Source organism: Spermophilus citellus, assembly GCF_964194105.1.
Source record: "Spermophilus citellus genome assembly, chromosome: 9".
NCBI classification, from domain to species: Eukaryota; Metazoa; Chordata; class Mammalia; order Rodentia; family Sciuridae; genus Spermophilus; species Spermophilus citellus.
The window spans coordinates 20,199,642-20,220,084 of NC_138191.1; the positions used below are offsets into that span (position 1 = coordinate 20,199,642).

At 32.9% G+C, this 20,443-nt stretch overlaps 1 protein-coding gene across 3 annotated transcripts in view; it reads right to left on the bottom strand.

The window, feature by feature from the left end:
- The window catches only part of SYCP1 (synaptonemal complex protein 1), a gene marked incomplete at its 3' end in the record, with an annotated part of 116,966 nt that overhangs the window by 93,633 nt on the left and 2,890 nt on the right, over positions 1-20,443 (bottom strand). For all 3 annotated transcript variants that reach the window (XM_081308779.1, XM_081308781.1, XM_081308780.1), the window contains 7 exons: positions 16,694-16,858; positions 15,972-16,039; positions 14,541-14,614; positions 11,001-11,059; positions 8,963-9,032; positions 8,064-8,137; positions 5,140-5,248 (listed from right to left, as the gene is read on the bottom strand). In XM_081308779.1, coding sequence (XP_081164905.1) covers positions 5,140-5,248; positions 8,064-8,137; positions 8,963-9,032; positions 11,001-11,059; positions 14,541-14,614; positions 15,972-16,039; positions 16,694-16,858 — 619 coding nt within the window. The remainder of the gene's footprint in view (positions 1-5,139; positions 5,249-8,063; positions 8,138-8,962; positions 9,033-11,000; positions 11,060-14,540; positions 14,615-15,971; positions 16,040-16,693; positions 16,859-20,443) is intronic.

Genomic DNA, 20,443 nt, shown 5'->3' on the forward strand with positions numbered 1-20,443 from the left:
GTGAATACTCAACATCCAAACTATTGCACCAGAAGTTAGCTCAATTTGATAAACAGTTTTATCAAAAAAATAAAAATAAAGCTACAGCTAGCCTTGTAATTAATGGAGGAAACCTAAATGCTTTTTCCCTAAAATATCAAGAGACAAGACAAGGATGTTGACTTTCAAAATTCTTATTCAAAATAGTGTGGGAAGTTCTAGCCATTGCAATAAGGTAAGAAAATAAAGAAAAGTGGGGGGCGGGGGTAAGGGATTAAGCAATTTATTTCCACATGACAATCCACATAAAAAAAATCCCAGAGAATTAAAAAAATTCTAGAATGAATTGAGTTTTAGCAAGGTTAAAGGATAAATATAAACACACCAAAATCAATTGCTTTTCTATATACTAAAATATGAACATAAGAAAAACAAAATTAAGAGCATACTACTACTTATATTAATTCAAAAAATTAAATAATTAGGTATACACTTGACAAGTATAGAACTGTGTTGAAAACCACAAAATTATCATTAATGAAATCAAATAAGATGAAAATAGAGAAATACTATGCTCTTAGATTTGATGACAGAGCAAAAAAGATCAATTCTTCCTGCACTGATATACAGCTTTAACATAATTCCTATGAAAATTCTACAAAGGATTTTTGTAGAAATAGACTAGTTCATTCTAAAATTTACATGACTGGGCACACACCCTAGAATACATTACACCGTCTTCATGAAGAATAACAAAGTGGGAGAAATTTTTATCTGATATTAAGGTTTTCTATACAGCTACAGTAATTAAGACAATGCACATGCCTGTAATCCCAGCAACTTTGGAGGCTGAGGCAGAAAGATCAGCAACTTAACAAGACCCTGATTCAAAATAAAAAGACCTGAGGACGTAACTCAGTAGTAGAGCATGGCCAGAAAATGTCTAGCATGAGCGAAGCCCTGGGTTCAATCCCTAGTACTAGAGAAAAAGATACTTGTGTGTGTGGAGAAAATATAGGAAAAAAATCTTCAGTTTTAGAGCTAGACAAAGAGTTCTTACACTAAAGGAACAGTTTATAAAAAGACTAGCTGTTAAATAAAATTTTTAAGTTTGCTTTACAAAAGATGTTGTTGAGTGGAAAAAAGGCAGGCTGTTGACTTGAAGAAGATACATGCAAATTAAATTGCTGATGAAGGACTAATATCTAGACTATATAAGAACTAATGAAACCAACATTTAAAAAGGAAACACTCCAATAAGAAAATCAGCAAAAGCCACAGAAATACATTCCACAAAAGAATATATACAGATAAATATAAGTACTGAAGAGATCTTCACCATTATCAATCAGGAAAATGCAAATTAAAATCACCAGATACCTCTAACATAATTATCAGAATAACTAAATAGTGACAACAAATTCTTGAGCAGATATATAGAAATGGATGATATACATAGTTAGTATGAATATAAAATGGTAGAAATGGATTATATACATAGTTAGTATGAATACAAATGGTAAAGCCACTCTGAGAAAGTTAAATAACCATGTAACTACCATACAACTAGCAATTGTACTCCTGGATATTTATCCCAGAGTAAAAAGCCAGGAATAAAATGTACAAAAAGCTATATGAGATTAGAAAACAATTCCTTTATGACAAATAATATTACTAAGACAAATAAGAATCCTTTTATAGGGCTGGGATTGTGTCTCAATGGTACAGCACTTGCCTAGCATGTATGAGGCACTGGGTTGATTCTCAGCACCACATACAAATTAAAAAATAAAGGTACATTGACAAATAAAAAAATATTTTTTAAAAAAGAATCCTTTTATAATGATAAAAACTTCACTTTACCAAGGATGTATAACATTCTAAAATCTGAATGCATCTAATAAGGTAACCTCTAAATAAATGCTTGTTTACAGAAATACCAGAATATATTTAAAAATCAATAAACACATAAGATTTTAACTTGCTACTTTCAAAAATGCATAGAGGCAGACCAAAACAAATCTATGCCTGAAATACAGAAAATAGAGGAAAATCCCAAAACCCTAGGAAATAAAAATAAACTAAACAAAACTGATTACCAAAAAAACCAGAAAACTTATAAAGTCCCATTCATTAGAAGAATGAAATTTTTTAAAAAGTAATAATACCCTCCAAAAATTAATAAATAGCAATAATAAGCCTGGGATCAGATTAAAATCACTGGAGTTTAGCAAATCTTTAGGAAAGAAGTAATACATCATTGTTAACCTCTTTCAAAAATATGCAAAATAAAAAATAATTCCAAACTCATTTATTGAGGCTAATATATATTAAATACCAAAATATGACAAAATATGAGAAAGAAAAATTAGAAACCATCTAACTTATGAACATGAGTGCAAGACTCCTAAACAAAAATTTAAATACATATTATGTAAAACCAAGTGAAACAAAGTATTAATAAAATTAAGTATATATTAATAAGTAAATAATATATAAGTATATATTAATATATATTAATAATTTATGTATTAAACATATGTATAATTAATATGTATTATACTTAATATATATTAAGTATATATTAATATAAGTAAAGTATATATTAATAAAATAAAGTATTAATAAAATTAAGTTTATAGCCAGGGATAAGAAGTTGTTTAACATTAAAAAATAACATTAGAAAATAATTGCAAATAAAGGCAAAAAAATCATATGAAAATCTCAATATATGCTCCAAAAAGCATTTGATAAAAATCAATAATATATTGAGAAAACATAAACTTTAGATATTATGTAGAATGGGCAAGATTTTCCCAGAGAAAAGACATCATTGTCTGAAATCTCTCTTTTCTTATTACAATACAATGGGTAAAATTCCATAAAAAGTCAACTGGGTACACCAAATATAAGTCAAATGACCAAACAGCAAAAGAAAGGAAGGAAGCAAAGGAGAAAGGAACAAAGGGAGCAAGAGAAAATGAGAGGAAGAGAGGACAGACAGACAAGTTGGTTGCCATGGGGATGGGGAAGAAGGCAATGGAGAGCTAATATTTAATTTCCATTTTTGCAAAATAAAAAATAGAGATGGATGGTGGTGACAGTTGTACAACAATGTAAATATATTTAATACCATTTAAATGTATACTTAAAAAGGTTTAAGATGGCAGATTTTATGCTATTTTGCCAGTTTTAAAAACGACAATAAAATAGACCAGATATAGAAGTAATGGAGACTATAAATAAAATATTGATGGTTAATATTTTCAAAAGGATAAAAAATATGATTTTTTAAAGAAGAGAATTTAGGGCTGGGGATGTGGCTCAAGCGGTAGCACGCTCGCCTGGCATGCGTGCGGCCTGGGTTCAATCCTCAGCACCACATACAAACAAAGATGTTGTGTCTGCCAAAAATAAATAAATAAAAAATAAACATTAAAACTCACTCTCTCTCAAAAAGAGAGAATTTAATCAGAGCATTGGAATCTTTAAAAGAATCAAGTAGAAATTTAGAAAGAAAAATATATGATTAAAGTTAAGCATTCAGAAGATAAGTTTGGAATAAATTAAATATAGCAAAAGCAAGATTAGAAGACAGGTCATTAGAAAATAACCAAACTGAAACAAAGAAATGGAAACACACATCTGGAAGATATATACATTTGGGAAATAAATAAAAGTGATTTAAATGAATATATTTCAGTGGTTATAAGTTTACAGAATCACACAGAATTATAGTTATTCATGACTAAGACTGTTTCCAGTTTATATAGGATTAAGTATCAATTCAAGTGTTCAAACATCTATTGATCTTCTATTATGTGCAAAGCAAAATGTTGGGCACTAGAGTTACACTTAAGATATTTAAAGAGACAGTCTCTGTCCTCAAGACTCTTAGTCATAGGAGACAGAGGATAATGCTTAAAACATCTGAAGAGAGCTGGGGACATAGCTCAGTTGGTAGAGTGCTTGCCTCACATGCACAAGGCCCTGGGTTCAATCCCTAGCACCATAAACACACAAACACACATACACACACACACACACACACACACACACACAATGAAGAATGAAGAAGTGTTCACTACAACTGAGCCAACACATTTGAAGTAGAAAGTTCATTTTGGGCAAAGGAAGTAGTCAAAAATGTGGATGAGACAAGATCACAAAATGTAGCAAAAAGTTAATTTCAATATATCTACAGAATAGATACAGTAATGACAATAAGATAAAACTGGTAAGCACAGGCTCGAAGAAATAATTATCTGCCATGTAAAGAAGAGATAATGTTTTGAAGAATAAAAAAATAAATGCCACAGGTCCCTATGATGTTTTGGAAGATATATGGTGTCTCGTAAACTATGCTATGCCTTCCAAATGTCCTGCCATGTGAACAAGTTTGAAAACTATTCAATAATATTCTCTATATATGCCATTACATAGAAAGTTCTTCATAAATGGATCCAACATTTCTTTTACAGTCTCATCTGAGTTCTCTAAGATGTAGTCACACCTGTAATTTTATCAAAATACCCTTTCATACTTGCACAAGCCATTTCTTCTGCCTACAATGTCTCCTCCAAGTCACTGTCTATTTACTGAACTATTAATCATCTATGGGGGCTGGGGATGTGGCTCAAGTGGTAGCGCGCTCGCCTGGCATGCATGCGGCCCAGGTTCGATCCTCAGCACCACATACAAACAAAGATGTTGTGTCCGCCGAAAACTAAAAAAATAAATATAAAAAAAATCATCTATGGTATGGTTCAATAACTTTTCTGTAATGCTTTTCCAAATGTCTTCCTCTGGGAAAAATAGCTTCCTCCATATTACTCCCATGGAATTCATTCATTTATAATTTATGAGTACTTTATATGTTTTGGATCCTGTTCTAAGCACTTGAAATCCATCAGTGAACAAAAAAGACACAGATCCCTATATTTTTGGAACACAAAGTTGAAACTTTGGGGTAGGTTAAAAGCATAGAAAAGGGAAAAGTTTTACTCTGAAAACACTCCCCAAGTGATTCTATTATGACAACTGTTCCAACCTGGAATTACAGCACCAGAAAATAACTACAACAAACTTGTAAATAAAGTCAAAATTTTGATCATAACAAGGAATACATATGACACATTGATATATTATGTAAATTCTTACTTGTCTTTTCCTCTAATTGATTAATTTTTTCTCTGGATTCCTCTAGAAGAAATGTCAAATCTTTCATTTTATCTTCTTTCTCAGCACTTTGGATCAGTAGTAGTGATAACTAAAATGAAATATTTTTTTAAAGCGTTATGAACATCAATACCTTATGTACATGTATAAAGACACAAATGGTATAACTCTACTTTGAGTACAACCAGAGACATGAAAAACTGTGCTCTAGGTGTACTATGAATTGAAATGCATTCATGTCATGTATAACAGATTTAGAATAGATTTTTTAAGTTATAGATATAAAAATTATAGATATAAAAAGTTAAATGTGGCACCTAAGCCCCTTATCTCCTGTAAACGTTTTATATACTTCTCTATATACTTTAGATGACTGTATGTACTGAGTATTTCATACATGCTTGCATAATAGTAAACATTTATTTTTATTAGGTTTATTAAAATTAATGAACAAGCTAGCACGAGATACCCAATGTTATACTATGCATTTCAAGTTATTACTGAGAAGATGGCATAATAGAGTGTACTGATTTGTTCATTCAATAGTATTGAGCACCAGACACCATAAGTATTGCATATATGAATATTAGGAAAGTCATCTTCAAGGAACTCAGAGCCTAGATTGGGAGACAACTACACTAGTAATAAGACGAAAGTGTTATAGGAATCATGAACACCTAAATCAGTCTTGGAGAAAGTAATCAAAAATTTATTCTCAAAAGGGCTGAAATGATAGATATGTAGCAATGAATCACGTAAACATTGGGAAATGAGTATTCTAGGCTGAACACAAAGGATGGAGAGATCGTGCTTTATTCACATAAGTGAAAATATTCAGATGGTTAAAAGAGTATAGCATTGATGTGAAGAAAAGGTCAGAATTAAACCTATAAAAATAAGTTGAAGACTTCAAGATCCAAGATGACAAAAAGACCTTCTCTCCCCTTTTTTCACCTCCAAATCACCCAAAAATTAACTGGGAAAACAAGAAAAACAGATTTAATCATTTATGAAACCACATGAGTCCATAAAGTTCATAAGCCACAACATATTTAAAAAAAAAAAAAACAAGCAGCTGGATGGAATGGACCTAGCTCAGAGAAGTAAAGTCAAACTAAAGAGACTGCATAGAAAAGTACTAATGAGAAGCAAAATAACTCACCTCAAAGAATGCCATAATGTTTCAAGAATTAGAGGTAACAGACACTGTATAGGTGAGTATAAAACAAGAGTCTAAGTACAAGGAAACTGAAGTCTGTAAAGAGTAATAAGTCCTCTCTAGGTTCAGTCAACCCTCCTACCCAGGACTCCACTACTTGACATCTACTGTAGTCAGAGAACTGACCCTACTCCATCTTTGCAAAGGAAGACAAGCATATCAATTTTAAAAAATAGGAGTTGGAGGATGTAGCTCAGAGGAAGAGTGTGTGCCTAACATATGGCGGCATCAGCCAAGTTTATATCCCCCCCCCAAGCAGGAATTTAGAAAGCCACAAAAAAAATTCTTACAAATAATATTTAGGATTCCCATTTCAGGATGGGGGCAGGGCATCAGGGTGAATAGGACATTAGCTGATCACCCAATCAATTTACAAAGAAGTCTAACAATCTGTAAGCACTATACATGTCTCAAGAACACCAAAAAGCTTTTTTAGCATTATACTCTGTTTCTGTGCTTTTCATAATAAGCATTATTTTAACTTTTTGGCGGGGGGCGGGGGGCACTTGGGCTTAAACTCAGGGGCACTAGGCCACTAATCCACATCCCCAGCCCCATTTTGTATTTTATTTAGAGACAGGGTGTCACTGAGTTGCTTAGTGCCTTGATCCAACACCTCAGCTTCCTGAGCCACTGGGATTACAGGCATTCACTGCTGCTCCCAGTTGCATTATTTTAACTTTTAAAAAGATTTCCTTCTTTAGGAAATCCGATTTAAAAATAAAGATGAAATACAATTGCTAACAACTCTTTCAAAATATCTAAACAACAAAAAAAATACTATCATTTAACCACAATTTAAAACTCTTTTAAGTTTTCTTTCTATACTTTAATTTTATTATTTAAGCATATATCCTTAACTGTAATATTTTATGTCAAATAAGAGGAGAAAAACTGAAAAAAATAGTTGGAAATAAGATTCCTTTTTATGTATCTCTTTTTATTTGAGAAGCAGAAGGCTTGAATGTGATATGTATGAATAAGGCTTAAATATATATGTGGCAAAATGATAATCTGAAACTGACATTCTTACAAATGTCAAAGGGTATAGACTTACCATTTTCAAGTCTTCCACTATATGATATTAATAGAAAAAAGCAACAGAATGTTTTAGTTTCTTTTCATTGGTGTCATGGATAGGAAGTTTCAAAATAAACTGTAAAATGTGAGTTGCATGGTCAATGATAATCTTTACATTTTATTAGGTTTTTTTAATCTGAACAAAATTTCTTATATTTTTGTAGCAATGTAAACCAATGTAAATATTGTATAAGATTCATTATAAAAAACCAAGCATTCAGTGAGTACATATTTAAGTCAATAAAAAATAAACTGGCTAAGCAAAAGAGTAAATATTTAGATACATATAATAAAATTCTCTCAGAAATTTATCATGTAGCCAGCAAACAAAAATATCTCTTGATAATTTTAAGATTTTATGAAGTAACAAATTTTACAAAGAATATAGCATTATATATTTCAGAATACTTGAAATTTAAATGTACCCACCATAAAGAAATGATAAAAGTTTAGGTGATTAATATACTAATTACTCTGCATTAATCCCTACCCAATATATATGAATTAAAATATCGCAATGTACTTTATTAATATGTATAAATATTGTGTTGGCAGAAAAAAACTTTAATTTTTCAAAAAGAATATAGAGTTGGCTTTAAAAAAAAACCTGATTTTCCTTGTCATTTACTTCTTTCTTATATTCATCTTCAAGGTGCTGGATTTTTTCATAATCTTCCTTTACTTAAAAATAAAATAAATATGTGCAATGTCTTAACATAATTGTATTGAACTTTTACATTACAAACCAACTGAAAGATAATTTCACTTCCTTATCTCAAATTATATTAAACTCCAAAAATTTCAAAGAGTTAAAGCTGCCATTTTCTTCCTGCTTTGTTTAGTAAAAGTGAATTTAATAGCAAATTATAACTTAAAAATTTAAAATTCTTATAGTAGCATGTATATATATATCTTTTTTATAATATAAAAAGTTTTAGATATATAATTATTTTTAGATGTATACTTTACCAAGAAATATAAAAGACCAAACTATACTTATAAAAAAATTAATACAAACCATAATAAGTTTAATTTCATGTAAAACACAGTTTGTATATATGTATTAGGCAGTATGTACGTATGTATGTATATATGTATGTATGGTACTGGGGACTGAACCCAGAACCTTGAACAAGCAAGATTAATTCAACTACTGAGCTATACCTCCAGCCTTCTGTTTATTTTTCTTGGAGACAGGGTCTCACTAAGTTTCTCAAGCTGGCCTCAAACTTATAATCCTCCTTACACAGATTCCCCAGTAGCTGGGATTACAGGCATGTGCTACCACACCCAGGCAAAAAATGTAGTTTTAAAACAAAAAACATTTTTAACATACATTACTTCCCTGTCATATCCCACAAGATTTTGAGGGGCTTACAAAAAACAAAGACAATACAAAATGTAAAATAGTTGAGGGCTTCAAACTAAACAGATTAACATGTAAACAAAAACTAATAAAACTACAAATAGCAGAAGAGTAACATAAAAATTAAGTAGGATTCCTACACTTAAAATGCATTTCCAGTCTGGAATTCTCAGCTTGAACACGAAGTTCCTCAAAAGCTATTATCATTTTCTGGAAGATAAAGTTTAACTTTTGAGAATCAGACTTTTGAAAAACCTTTCTTCAAACTTTGAAAATATTAATAAAATTTTAACATGTAATCATTGGATATAAAAACCACACAACTTTGAATAATAAAAACCCTATAATTAAAATGATGAAATAACTTACTAACATGTATTAGGAAAGCTTATATTGTTAGTTTCCCAGATGCCTAAAAGCATGGAGACATGTTATATAATACAAAACAGCAGCAAAATTTTGTTGGCATTATATTCATTCACTTAATAATACTTCGAAAAATCAGTAATTTTATACTTGTTTATGCCTATTTAATTTCTCTCTTTCCCACTTAAGTGAGTCCTCTATAAGAATCGCCTGATAGAATGTGCTCACACAACATTCAATAAATCTTGCTTTATAAATATTTAATGAATGAATGAATCTGATTTTATCGAGTGCCTATTATGGGCCAGTAACTATTTTAGGCACTTGGGATATAAGACAAACTCTCTACCCTACTGGAATTGATGTATATTCCAGTAAATACACACATACACACACACACACAAATGAACATACATGTATGGATTCAAATAAATGTCATGTAGTTTTAAATGCTCTTCAGAAAAGTTAAATGAGATGAGGAGACACAGAATAATTGAATGAAGACTTTTAGATTAATAGTAAGGTCAGGAAAACAAAAAACAGAATATAGTTTACAAGTGTACATAAGATATTGGACACAAAAGTTCTACACAGAGGGAACAAATTCAAAGAGACAAAATCAGAAAGTGCTCAGCAATGCTGAGAAACACCCTAGAAACCATCCCTAACTCCTGACAACTACCTAACTGCTCTCCATCTCTATAATTTTGTTATTTTGAGATTATCATATAAATGGAATCATAACAGATGACCTCTGGAGATTGGCTTGTCTCACTCAGCATAATGTCCTTGTGATCCATTCAAGTTGTAGCATGTTTTGGTAGTTCTTTTGCATCACCTATGTATCAGTTTGGATGTATAAGTTTTCATAATTATTAATTTATTGAGGGGTTTTGGTTTTTTCCCAGTTGGGGTTATTATAAATAAAATTGTTACAAACACTGAAAAGAGGAAGGAAGGAAGGAAGTTAGGTTGGTCAAGCATGGAGGTGCATGCCTGTAATCTCAACAACTGGGGGCGGGAGGGTGTTGAGGCAGAAGGACTGCAAGTTCAAGGCCAGTCTCAGCAATTTAGTGAAAACTTAGCAAGACCTTATCTCAAAATAAAAAATAAAGAGGCCTGAGAACATGGTTCAGGGGTTAAGCACCCCTAGGTTGAATCCACAGTACAAAAAATTTTTTTTCTTAAATACTAGGTTTTTTTCCCCTACATCATACATAGCATCAGGTCAAACTAGAAGCATGGGTTCCCCAGAATGTCTCTCATGGCTAGCCTTAATATAGACAATTTGAGTATGGATATGTTCTGCAATGTCCTGACCACTAACCAGTACAACTTAATCCCTTTTACTTAATAGAGGAGAAAAGAGGGAAAAATAAAAAGACTACAGCAGGAAATCAAAATAGTGAATGATAGAAGATGAGACAACAAAGGCACACAGAAGTCAGACACAGATTAATACTTCATATGTTTTCAAATTAATGGATGTGTCAAAATGTGCTGATCTCTGACAAAAGAGTTAATGAACATTTGATATATTTCATTGAATAGTGTAACTAGTATGTAAATCAGAAAGCTACTACATAACAAAACATTAGTACTCATAAGATCTTGGGAATTTTATTGTGATTCGATCATACATCAACAAAAGAAGTAATAATCTTTTTAGCAAAAAGATTATTCTAGCTATCACTCTACATTGCTTAGAAATTATTCTTTTATAGTCTTTATAGCTATAATCTTTATAGCTATCACTCTACATTGCTTAGAAATTATTCTTTTTAAAATATTCAGATTTTCACTAATACTTACCTCAATGTTATTATTTAGATCCATATAAACTTGCCTGGTTTCTTCCCGTTCATATTCATCTATTATTAATATAAAATTTTCAAAATTTAATTTTAAAACACTTAATGATGTCAAAAATTCTCAAAATATCTCAAAAAAACATTAAAATACTTAAAATTCTTTGTTCATGAAGGGCACTGGGATATCTAATTCAGTTCTGAGTCCTTTGAAATAGCATTGAAAGCTGAAAAAGACTGAAAGGAAAGTGAAGTCACAGAGCAAAACTGCCCTTAATATTAGAGAAAGGCCCATATAGAACAAATCACAACTTAAACCAGGACAGAAATCCAGAACAGAAAACTGTGGGAACCACAGTCAGCCTAAGAAAACATGAATTGCAATTGACAGATGGCTAGAAACAGGGTGGACAGTTTGAGAGATGAAAACTGCAGGGGGACCTAAGAGGGAGGGGTTCCAACACTTGTGACATTTACCTCCTAAAGCTCTACCTGATTCTCACAGCAAACATCCTCTTGTGCATTAACATAAGGAGGGAAAAAGAAACCATTGGAAATGTTAATGCATCTTGTTCTTTATAGGGCCTGTCTTTGAGAGAAACTATTTTATCAGGGCAAAATCAGCTGGGATTTTATCAGAGTCTAAATGGCCTAAGGGGAAGGGAGAGAACCAATTCTAGCCAGTTATAGATTTCCACATGGAGGAAAAAATACCCAACTCCATCCCCATCTAGCTTTCTGTTTAGAAAAAGGGAAATGACAAACTCCAGTCAACCCAAGCCATTTTGTCCCACCTAAAAGAGACTGAGAAGTACTTGCCAAGTTCACAATCTATAGGAAAAGGTTTGCTAAAAGACTGAAACCTAATCATAGGTCTATAAAACACTTCCCCTCTCATTACGCCTTACCACAACATTACTGAGGCCTATTTACAACAGTTTCTTGCCCAGCTATTTAAGAAAGTTACAAGGCATAATAAAAGGCAAAAAATGCAGTACAACAAGACAGGGCAAGCATCAGACCAAGAGTCAGATAGGGAAGAGATATTAGAATTATCAAAGGAGGAATTTAAAACAACTCCAACTACTATGCTATGGACTTGAGTAGATAAAGTAGATGTGCAAGAATAGAGAGTCAGGGGAGTGGGAGAATAGATCAGTGGTAGAGAGCTTTTCCTAGGCTCCCCTGTAACAAGAGATCCTTTAAAATTGAAAGACGTAAAAGAAACACCCAATACTCCCAATCTGTATGATTTAAAGTGCTTTTTGTTTCCCAGCTCCATCTTGGGCTGCGAGTAGAAACCACCCCCACCCCTAAACCCTGGCAGCTCTAAGTCAGGGCTTACACAAACTGACAGAACATACATATGCATACCATTGGATTCTCCTCTTTGTCTTTTCCTCTATATAATCCTAAAGCTATTGTCCATATAGGAAAGATTTCTAGGCTGTTATCTTCTAAGTTTTGGTTAAACCAAGAATAAATTCATTTCTTTTTTATATTATAATTTACGCATAATAGTGGGATTCAGTATGCCATCTTCATTCATGCACAAAATTTGATCAATCTCATTCCCAATACCTTCCCTAAATTGATTTCTTGCTTCACCACTGTTTCCCTCTTTGTTAATTAGACTTATAAGGCATAGGGCTCAAATCTGGTCTGCAGCCTTTGGCAATACTGGGTTCAATCCCCAGCACAACAAAAAAAATAAAATAAATAAAATAAAATAAACAGATAGGCAATATAAGTAAGAGCTGGAAACTAAGTAAGAACCAAATCAAAATGCTACCTATCAAGAATAGAAATAGAAATAAAGTACACTAGACATAGCTAAGAAAATAATTTCTGAGCTTGAAGATGTAGTTCAACAAAAATTTCCAAAATGGAAAGCAAAGAGAAAAAAAGACTGGGGAAGAAAAACCAAAAACAACAATCTTCACAAGTAAGAAACTAGAAACTTTCTCTAAGATAAGGAAAGAGAAAGGATGTCTCCTTTCATCACTTTTTTAACACTTACTAAAAGTTCTAGTTAATTCAATAAAACCAGAAAAGGAAATAAAAGGGACATGATTAGAAAGAAAGAAATCAAACTTTCTTGTTCACACACGATTTTCTATGCAGAAAATTTAAGACACAAAAAAACAACTCCCAAAATGAACAATTACATCAAGTTTGTAAGAAAACAAAAGTCAATCTCTTTCCTATACAGCAGCAGTGATCTAAAGGGAAAGACTCACCCTAGGTTCAATCCACAGCACCATGAGTAATAATAAGGACAATAATAATGACTTTAACACCAAATATTCAGCCAAAAATTCAAGCAAGAAACTCTGGAGTTACACTATACTATAGAGGGTCTATTTCTGTGGTCTGTTAATATATATTTTATTGTATACTTCACCATTCATCTTATCTTTGATTGCTTGCTAGAGAATAATAATCTGAGACTTAGAAAAGTCACATTTTACTAGTTGAATGTTTAGCAATTTTTTTTTTTTTTTTTTTTTTTTTTTGGGTACTGGGGATTGAACCCAGGGACTTAACCACTGAGCCACATTCCCAACTCTCTGTTTTTTTTATTTTGAGACAGGGTCTCACTAAGTTGCTTAGGGCCTCACTAAGTTGCTAAGACCAGCTTTGAACTTGCCATCCTCCTGCCTTAACCTTCCAAATCACTGGGATTACATGTATGCGCCCCTACAACCAGCAGCAATTTTTTATTATATTCTAAATCAATACAGCTACTCCTTACTTTTTATTAGTGTTAATATATCTTTCTCTATCCATTTACTTTTAATGTATATATGTCTTTATATTTAGAATGACTATTTTACAGACAACATATAGTTGGGTCTTATTTTTTGTCCATTCTGACCACATTTATCTTTTATCATTTAGACCGTCATCATTCAAAGTGATATATTGATAAAGATGAATTATTATCTATTATATTATGTTTTCTATTTGCTGTCCTGTTTTTGTGATATTAGTGCATAATACTACATTGTACACAGGCTACACTAAATTTATTTTAAGAATTCTTTCTTCAATAATGAACTTACTATAACTTTTTTACTTCATAAACTTTTAATTTTCTTAACTTTTAGACTCTTGTAATACCACTTAGCTTAAAACAAAAATATGCTGTCCAACTGTACAAAAATATATTTTCCTCCTATTCTTATTATATAAAATATCTTCCATTTTAGATTTTTTACTTTTTAAACTTCTGTTAAAAACTAAGATATGAACATACACATAAGCCTAGACCTATATAGGATTCCACTTCCACATCTTGTCCCAGTGGAAAGTCTTCAGAAGCAATAACAAATATGTTACCTTTTGAAAAAAGTCGTGAACTTTCAAAAAACTTTGAATTAAATAACAACTAAGAATGTAGTTGCTACTTACACAAAGAAATGGTATGAGGCACATAAAACTTATTTGAATTAAAATTAGTTCCAAAAAGGTGAAAAGATAATTTCTTCTCTGCCTCAATTATGCAATAAGTGGATAAAGTCACATAAAACAAGATATTTACATTTCTTTGTCTTCTCTGCAGATCTAGCACAGGTTTCTTTAAGTAGATTACATAAATGCCTCGTAGCATTATTCCTGAAATAAATGAACAAGTTTGACTAGGTGTAATCCAATCTCAAAGCAAAGTCCCATGCTGAAAATTATGAAACATTCTGTTTCAATGTTTTAATTTTAAAGAAATTTTAAAACACTGTATTTTATATATATACATATCATGTATCATGCATCACATATATATGAAGAAAAAAGTTGAGTGGCTATAATATTAGCAAAGATAATTCAGTAACTGCCTCCCTTTAAGTAAAAGTGATAACAACTTGGGTAGAAACTTGTTAGAGTTATCAATAAACCTTCAAGAAAAAGTTCCAGATAGAGAGAAATGATGTGTTGAGACTTTTCATTTACTAATTACCCCCAAAATGCTCTAGATGTCTAATCTTCAAAACAAAAAATAAGGTAACTTTCTGACTAGGCATTCATTACATGAATAACAAAGATTTCTAGCTGTCTTATAGGAGTTACCAACAGACAAAGAAGTAAAATTTTTAATTTTTCCATCTATAACTTTTCTGTAGGAATGAATTGTTACACTGGCAAAAACAGGAATTTGACAGTGAGGATCAGCTTGGAACTAAGTTGAGCCCTAGTCTACAGAAAACTAGATAATATCCATAGAAATACAACTTTTCTGACATCAAGTAATGACTCTTCCTGATGCTTGACATTTTAAAAACTGAAAGTCAGTCAGTGACCACAGTTTACCAAACGCAAGAATGCAGAATGGTTATATCTTCCTTTTTCCACAGCACTAGGTAGAGTTCTACTTATATATATTTTTTTCTTTTTTGGTACTAGGGATTGAACCCAGGGGTGCTTTATCACAGAGCCATATCGCTAGCCACTTTCTTTTTTTTTTTTTTTTTTTTAAGAGAGAATTTTGATATTTATTTTTTAGTTTTCGGCGGACACAACATCTTTGTATGTGGTGCTGAGGATCGAACCCGGGCCGCACGCATGCCAGGCAAGCGCGCTACCTCTTGAGCCACATCCCCAGCCCTCGCTAGCCCCTTTCAATTTTTAATTTTGAAAAAGGGACTCACTGAGTTGCTTAGGTGGCCTAATTGCTGAGACTGGCTTCGAACTTGCAAACTCCCGCCCTCAACCTGGGATTACAGGTGTGCACCACACCATGCCTGGCTATAAATTAATGCTATATAACACATAGAAAGTGCTCAAAATAGAGGCTGGGTTTATGGATCAGTGGTAGAGCAATTGCCTCACATGTGTGAGGCATTGTGTCCATCTATAACTAAAAAAAATATTTAAAAATTTTTTTAAAAAGAAAGTGCTCAAAATATTTTGAAAACTATTTTAATGATAAATTCAGTATAAAAAATAAAATTTGGAAAAAACAAATTAAATTATTACTTACTCTTTTATTAAATCCTTATTTTCTTGAATTTCTTCTTCTAATTTCAAACTTACTTTTTCATTCTCAAACTAATTTACAAATGGAAAAACAGTGCATCACATTTTGCTTAGCAAAATAAATACGAGTATAATCACTAAGCAGCATTTCTTTACTGAATATGCTACAACAGTCTATAATTTTTTTCTATACAAAAAGGAACTTTTTTCCCACCACTTATGAATTTCCCATAAGAATATGAGTCTCACGTTCATCAATCTAAAATAGTTTGCTGAATAATCTTTAAAAAGATTAAACTATATTTTAATGCCATGTTATTTTCTCTCATCGTTTTCCAGTGATGTTTTAGCTCTGTCTGCATTTTATCAACTTTCTTTTTAACTTTATACTATAAAGTCAGTTTTAAATTCAAGGTTATAAATAAATACTATATTCTAATATAATGAAAGACACCAAATAAAACAGTATCAATAGAATTTAAAAAAAAACTATCACAAACTAGTCATTAATTAGTCATTAAAGTAATTTGTTGTTTCTCTAATCACTTGCATTATGTTTGTTACAGCTTGTTCTCTCAAAGTTGAATTATAACCAACTTCAAAAAGCACTATCTTAAAAATCCTCATCACAAAAACAAGACAAACCCAATTTACTTTCAAATAATACTCTATTTTCAATGGTACTAACATTTACTGTTATATTTATAATTTAAAAATTCACTATACCTGCAGTTCCTGAATGGCTTTTCGCTGTGCTTCAATTATCTTTCTATTTTCTTGCAGTTTATTTTCTTTCTGTTTCAGTTCAGATTCTACACTCACTTTCCACTTTTTGATCTTTTCAGCTTCCTTATACAGTTTTGAATATAGTCTGCTCATTGGCTCCGAATTCTGTTAAAATAGATTTTTAAAAATTAATTTTTGTTTACTGTAGTCTTTCTCTTTATATCAACAGTAAACAAAAATTAATTTTTAAAAATCTATTTTAACAGAATTCGGAGCCAGAAAAAAAAAAATTAATTTTTCAAAATTTTAATAAAAACAAATTACAGATGCCTATTGAAAATATCCATATTCTAATGGTGACTCGCTCCTCAACTTATGCTCTAATATAGTATACTGAAAGCTATCTTAACTCCTAAACTACTAAGACAATATTAACTACTTCACTGAAGTTATTTGTCACTTAACCAAGTTATACCTTACTAAATAAAATCAAATAACTAAAATGTGCTTAAATAAGAAGTTAGAAATATTTTTATCATAGGGAGAATCTAGATAGGTAAAACCTTAAATCACTCTACAAGAAATCTGTAAATTTTAACAGTGACCTTGAAACATTTTGATTATAGAAACAGTTTGAGAATTAAGTCAAGAATGTGAATTTTAACCACCATTTGACCCAGTCATCCCACTCCTCAGTTTATATTCAAAGGACTTAAAATCAGCATACTACAGTGACACAGCCATACCAATGTTTATAGCAGCTCAATTCAAAATAGCTAAACTATGGAACCAACCTAGATACTCTTCAACAAATGAATGGATAAAGAAAATGTGGTACATATACACAATGGAATATTACTCAGCCTTAAAGAAAAATGAAATTATGGCATTTGCAGGTAAATGGCTGGAACTACAGAATATCATGCTAAGTGAAATAAGCCAATCCCAAAAAACCACAAAGGCCAAATGTTTTCTCTGATAAGAAGATGCTGATCCATAGTGGGGGGGGGGGGGGGGGCAGGTAGGGAAGAATGAAGGAACTTTGGATTATACATAGGGGAGTAAGGAGAGGGGCGGGGCTGTGGGGATGGGAAGGACAATAGAATGAGACAGATATTATTACCTACATACATGTATGATTACCCTACTGGTATGACTCTGTACAGCCAGAGGAATAAGAAGTTGTGCTCCATTTGTATACAACGTGTCAAACAAAATGCATTCTACTGTGATATATTACTAATTTGAATAAAAAAAGGAATGTAAAATTTTTTTGAGAGAGAGAGAGAATTTTTTAATATTTATTGTTTAGTTTTCGGCAGACAGAGCATCTTTATTTTTATTTGTATGTGGTGCTGAGGATCGAACCCAGGGCCACGTGCATGCCAGGTGAGCGCGCAACCGCTTGAGTGCCACATCCCCAGCCCCAGGAATGTAAATTTTAAAATATAATGCCAAGAAAAAGAATAGTGAACAGAAGATATTAATTCATTGAGCCCAAGGTTTTACTTAGATTTTCTGAATTTAATCCACATTATATTGTAAAGATCAGAGGCATTCCTGTTTGGGGCTTTCTTATGTTTTTATTACTACATTATAGTTATACACAATATTTTGGCATAATCATACACGCAGGGAACATAATTTGCTCCACTCCAGGCGCCAATATTTCCTCTCTCTCTCTCTCCTCCCTCCCCGCCCCAGTCCAACTCCCCTTCCTCTACTCTATGGGACTTCCTTCTATTCATTTATAGTTTTTTTTAATTGGTGCTTTACAGGTATGCATAAAGGTGAAATTCACTTTGGTAAATTCATATATGTACACTGCATAATTTGGTAAATTTCATTCCACCATTCCTCCCTTTTTCTGTTTGGGTTTTTTGTTTTGTTTTGTTTTTTTGCAGTGCTGGGAATCAAACTCAGGATATAGGGCATGCTATGCAAATCACTTCCCACTGAGTGACACCCTCAGCCTTTCCCCACCCACCACCCACACCAGTCCTGGGGAGGAGATTAAGGGGAGATACACTCCCAGCCCATTTTATTTTGAAACAAGATCTCACTATGTTGCCCAGACTAGCCTTGATTTATAATCCTCCTGCCTCAGCCTCTGGAATTATATCCCGGGATCATCAGACCCCTAGTCCCTATCTTATTTTCTTCAACACATTTTATTTCTGCTCACTTGGAGCTTTTTAAAGTTTTTGTTGCTGCTGCTGCTCTTGTTATTTTTGTTTTTATACTACTAGGGATTGAACCCAGGACCTCAGACAGCTCTCCAGCGAGCTCCTCCCCCAGCTCTTTTATTGAGACAGGTTCTCATCAAATGGCCTATAATTTATGAACTTTCTGCCTCAGCCTTCTGAACAGCTGGGATATAGGCATGTGCAACTTCACCTGATAGTGTTTTGTTATTAAAATATCTGAATAGGTTCCGTATTTTAAAATTCTGTGATACTATTACCACAGTAGGACTTTATCAAGCCATGAAATTTTCCTTCGTTTAAAAGACATCTAAACCAGGCACAGTGGCACACACCTGTAATCCCAGCAGCTCAGGAGGCTGACACAGGAGGATCATCAGTTCAAAGTCAGCCTCAGCAATTTAGTGAGGTCCTAGGCAACTCAAGGAGACCCAGTCTCTAAATGAAATATAAAAGGGCTGGGGCTGTAGCTCAGTAGTAAAGCATGCCTTGCATGTGTGAGGCTGTGGGAAGCCATTCTGACACGTGATTGGGTGGCTCCCGTTAAGGGTCTGAGGCGCTTTGGCTGTGTCGAAGCTTTCCCGGCCCTTTCCTGATGAGAGGGCCCATCCGTGTGGGGGTGTGCCTGACCACTGACCCCGGGAACCCAATCACTGACCCTGACCTTGGAGTGCGGTCCCCCCTCAACCTTCATTGGATGGAATTCTCCCTGAATCTCTTGTTCCCCAATAAAAGGCTACTCCCAGACTTGTTCAAACTCTCTCTCTCCTGCTAGCCCTGAGTAATCCTTGCTGCCCTGCTGGGCGGTTAGAGGAGGGAACCAGAGAGGGGAGCCTTCTTGGACCTAGCAATAGAAATAAGGTAACTGAGTCTGTGTGTTTTATTTCGATCTCATCTAGCTAACTTTATGCCTAGAACCTCATTAATGAAACCATTGCACAGGCCGCGTGGTGGATGAGGCATCCTCGGCACCACATACAAATAAATAAAAGATTATGTGTCTATCTACAACTTAAAAATCATGGCATTTACAGGTAAACAGATGGCACTGGAGAAGATAATACTAAGTGAAGTTAGCCAATCCAAAAAAAAAAAACAAATGCCAAATGTTTTCTCTGATATAAGGAGGCTGACTCATAGTGGGGTAGGGAGGGGAGCATGGGAGGAATAGATGAAATCTAGATAGGGCAGAGGGGTGGGAGGGAAAAGGAGGGAGCATGGGGTTATAAATGATGGTGGAATGTGATGGACATTATTATCCAAAGTACCTTTATGAAGACACGAATTGGTGTGAATATACTTTGTATACAGCCAGAGATATGAAAAATTGTGCTGAATATGTGTTATTTATATGTGCATATATATATATAACAAGACTTGTAATTCATTCCACTGTCATTTATTTTTGTTTAAATCAATAAAAAAGAACCCTATAGAGTTAAATTGTATTGAGTAATTTGAGTGAATAAAGCACTGAAAGGGGAAAAAAATGTGTGTATGTATATATGGTATATATATATAATACATAAAAAAGGGCAGGGGATGT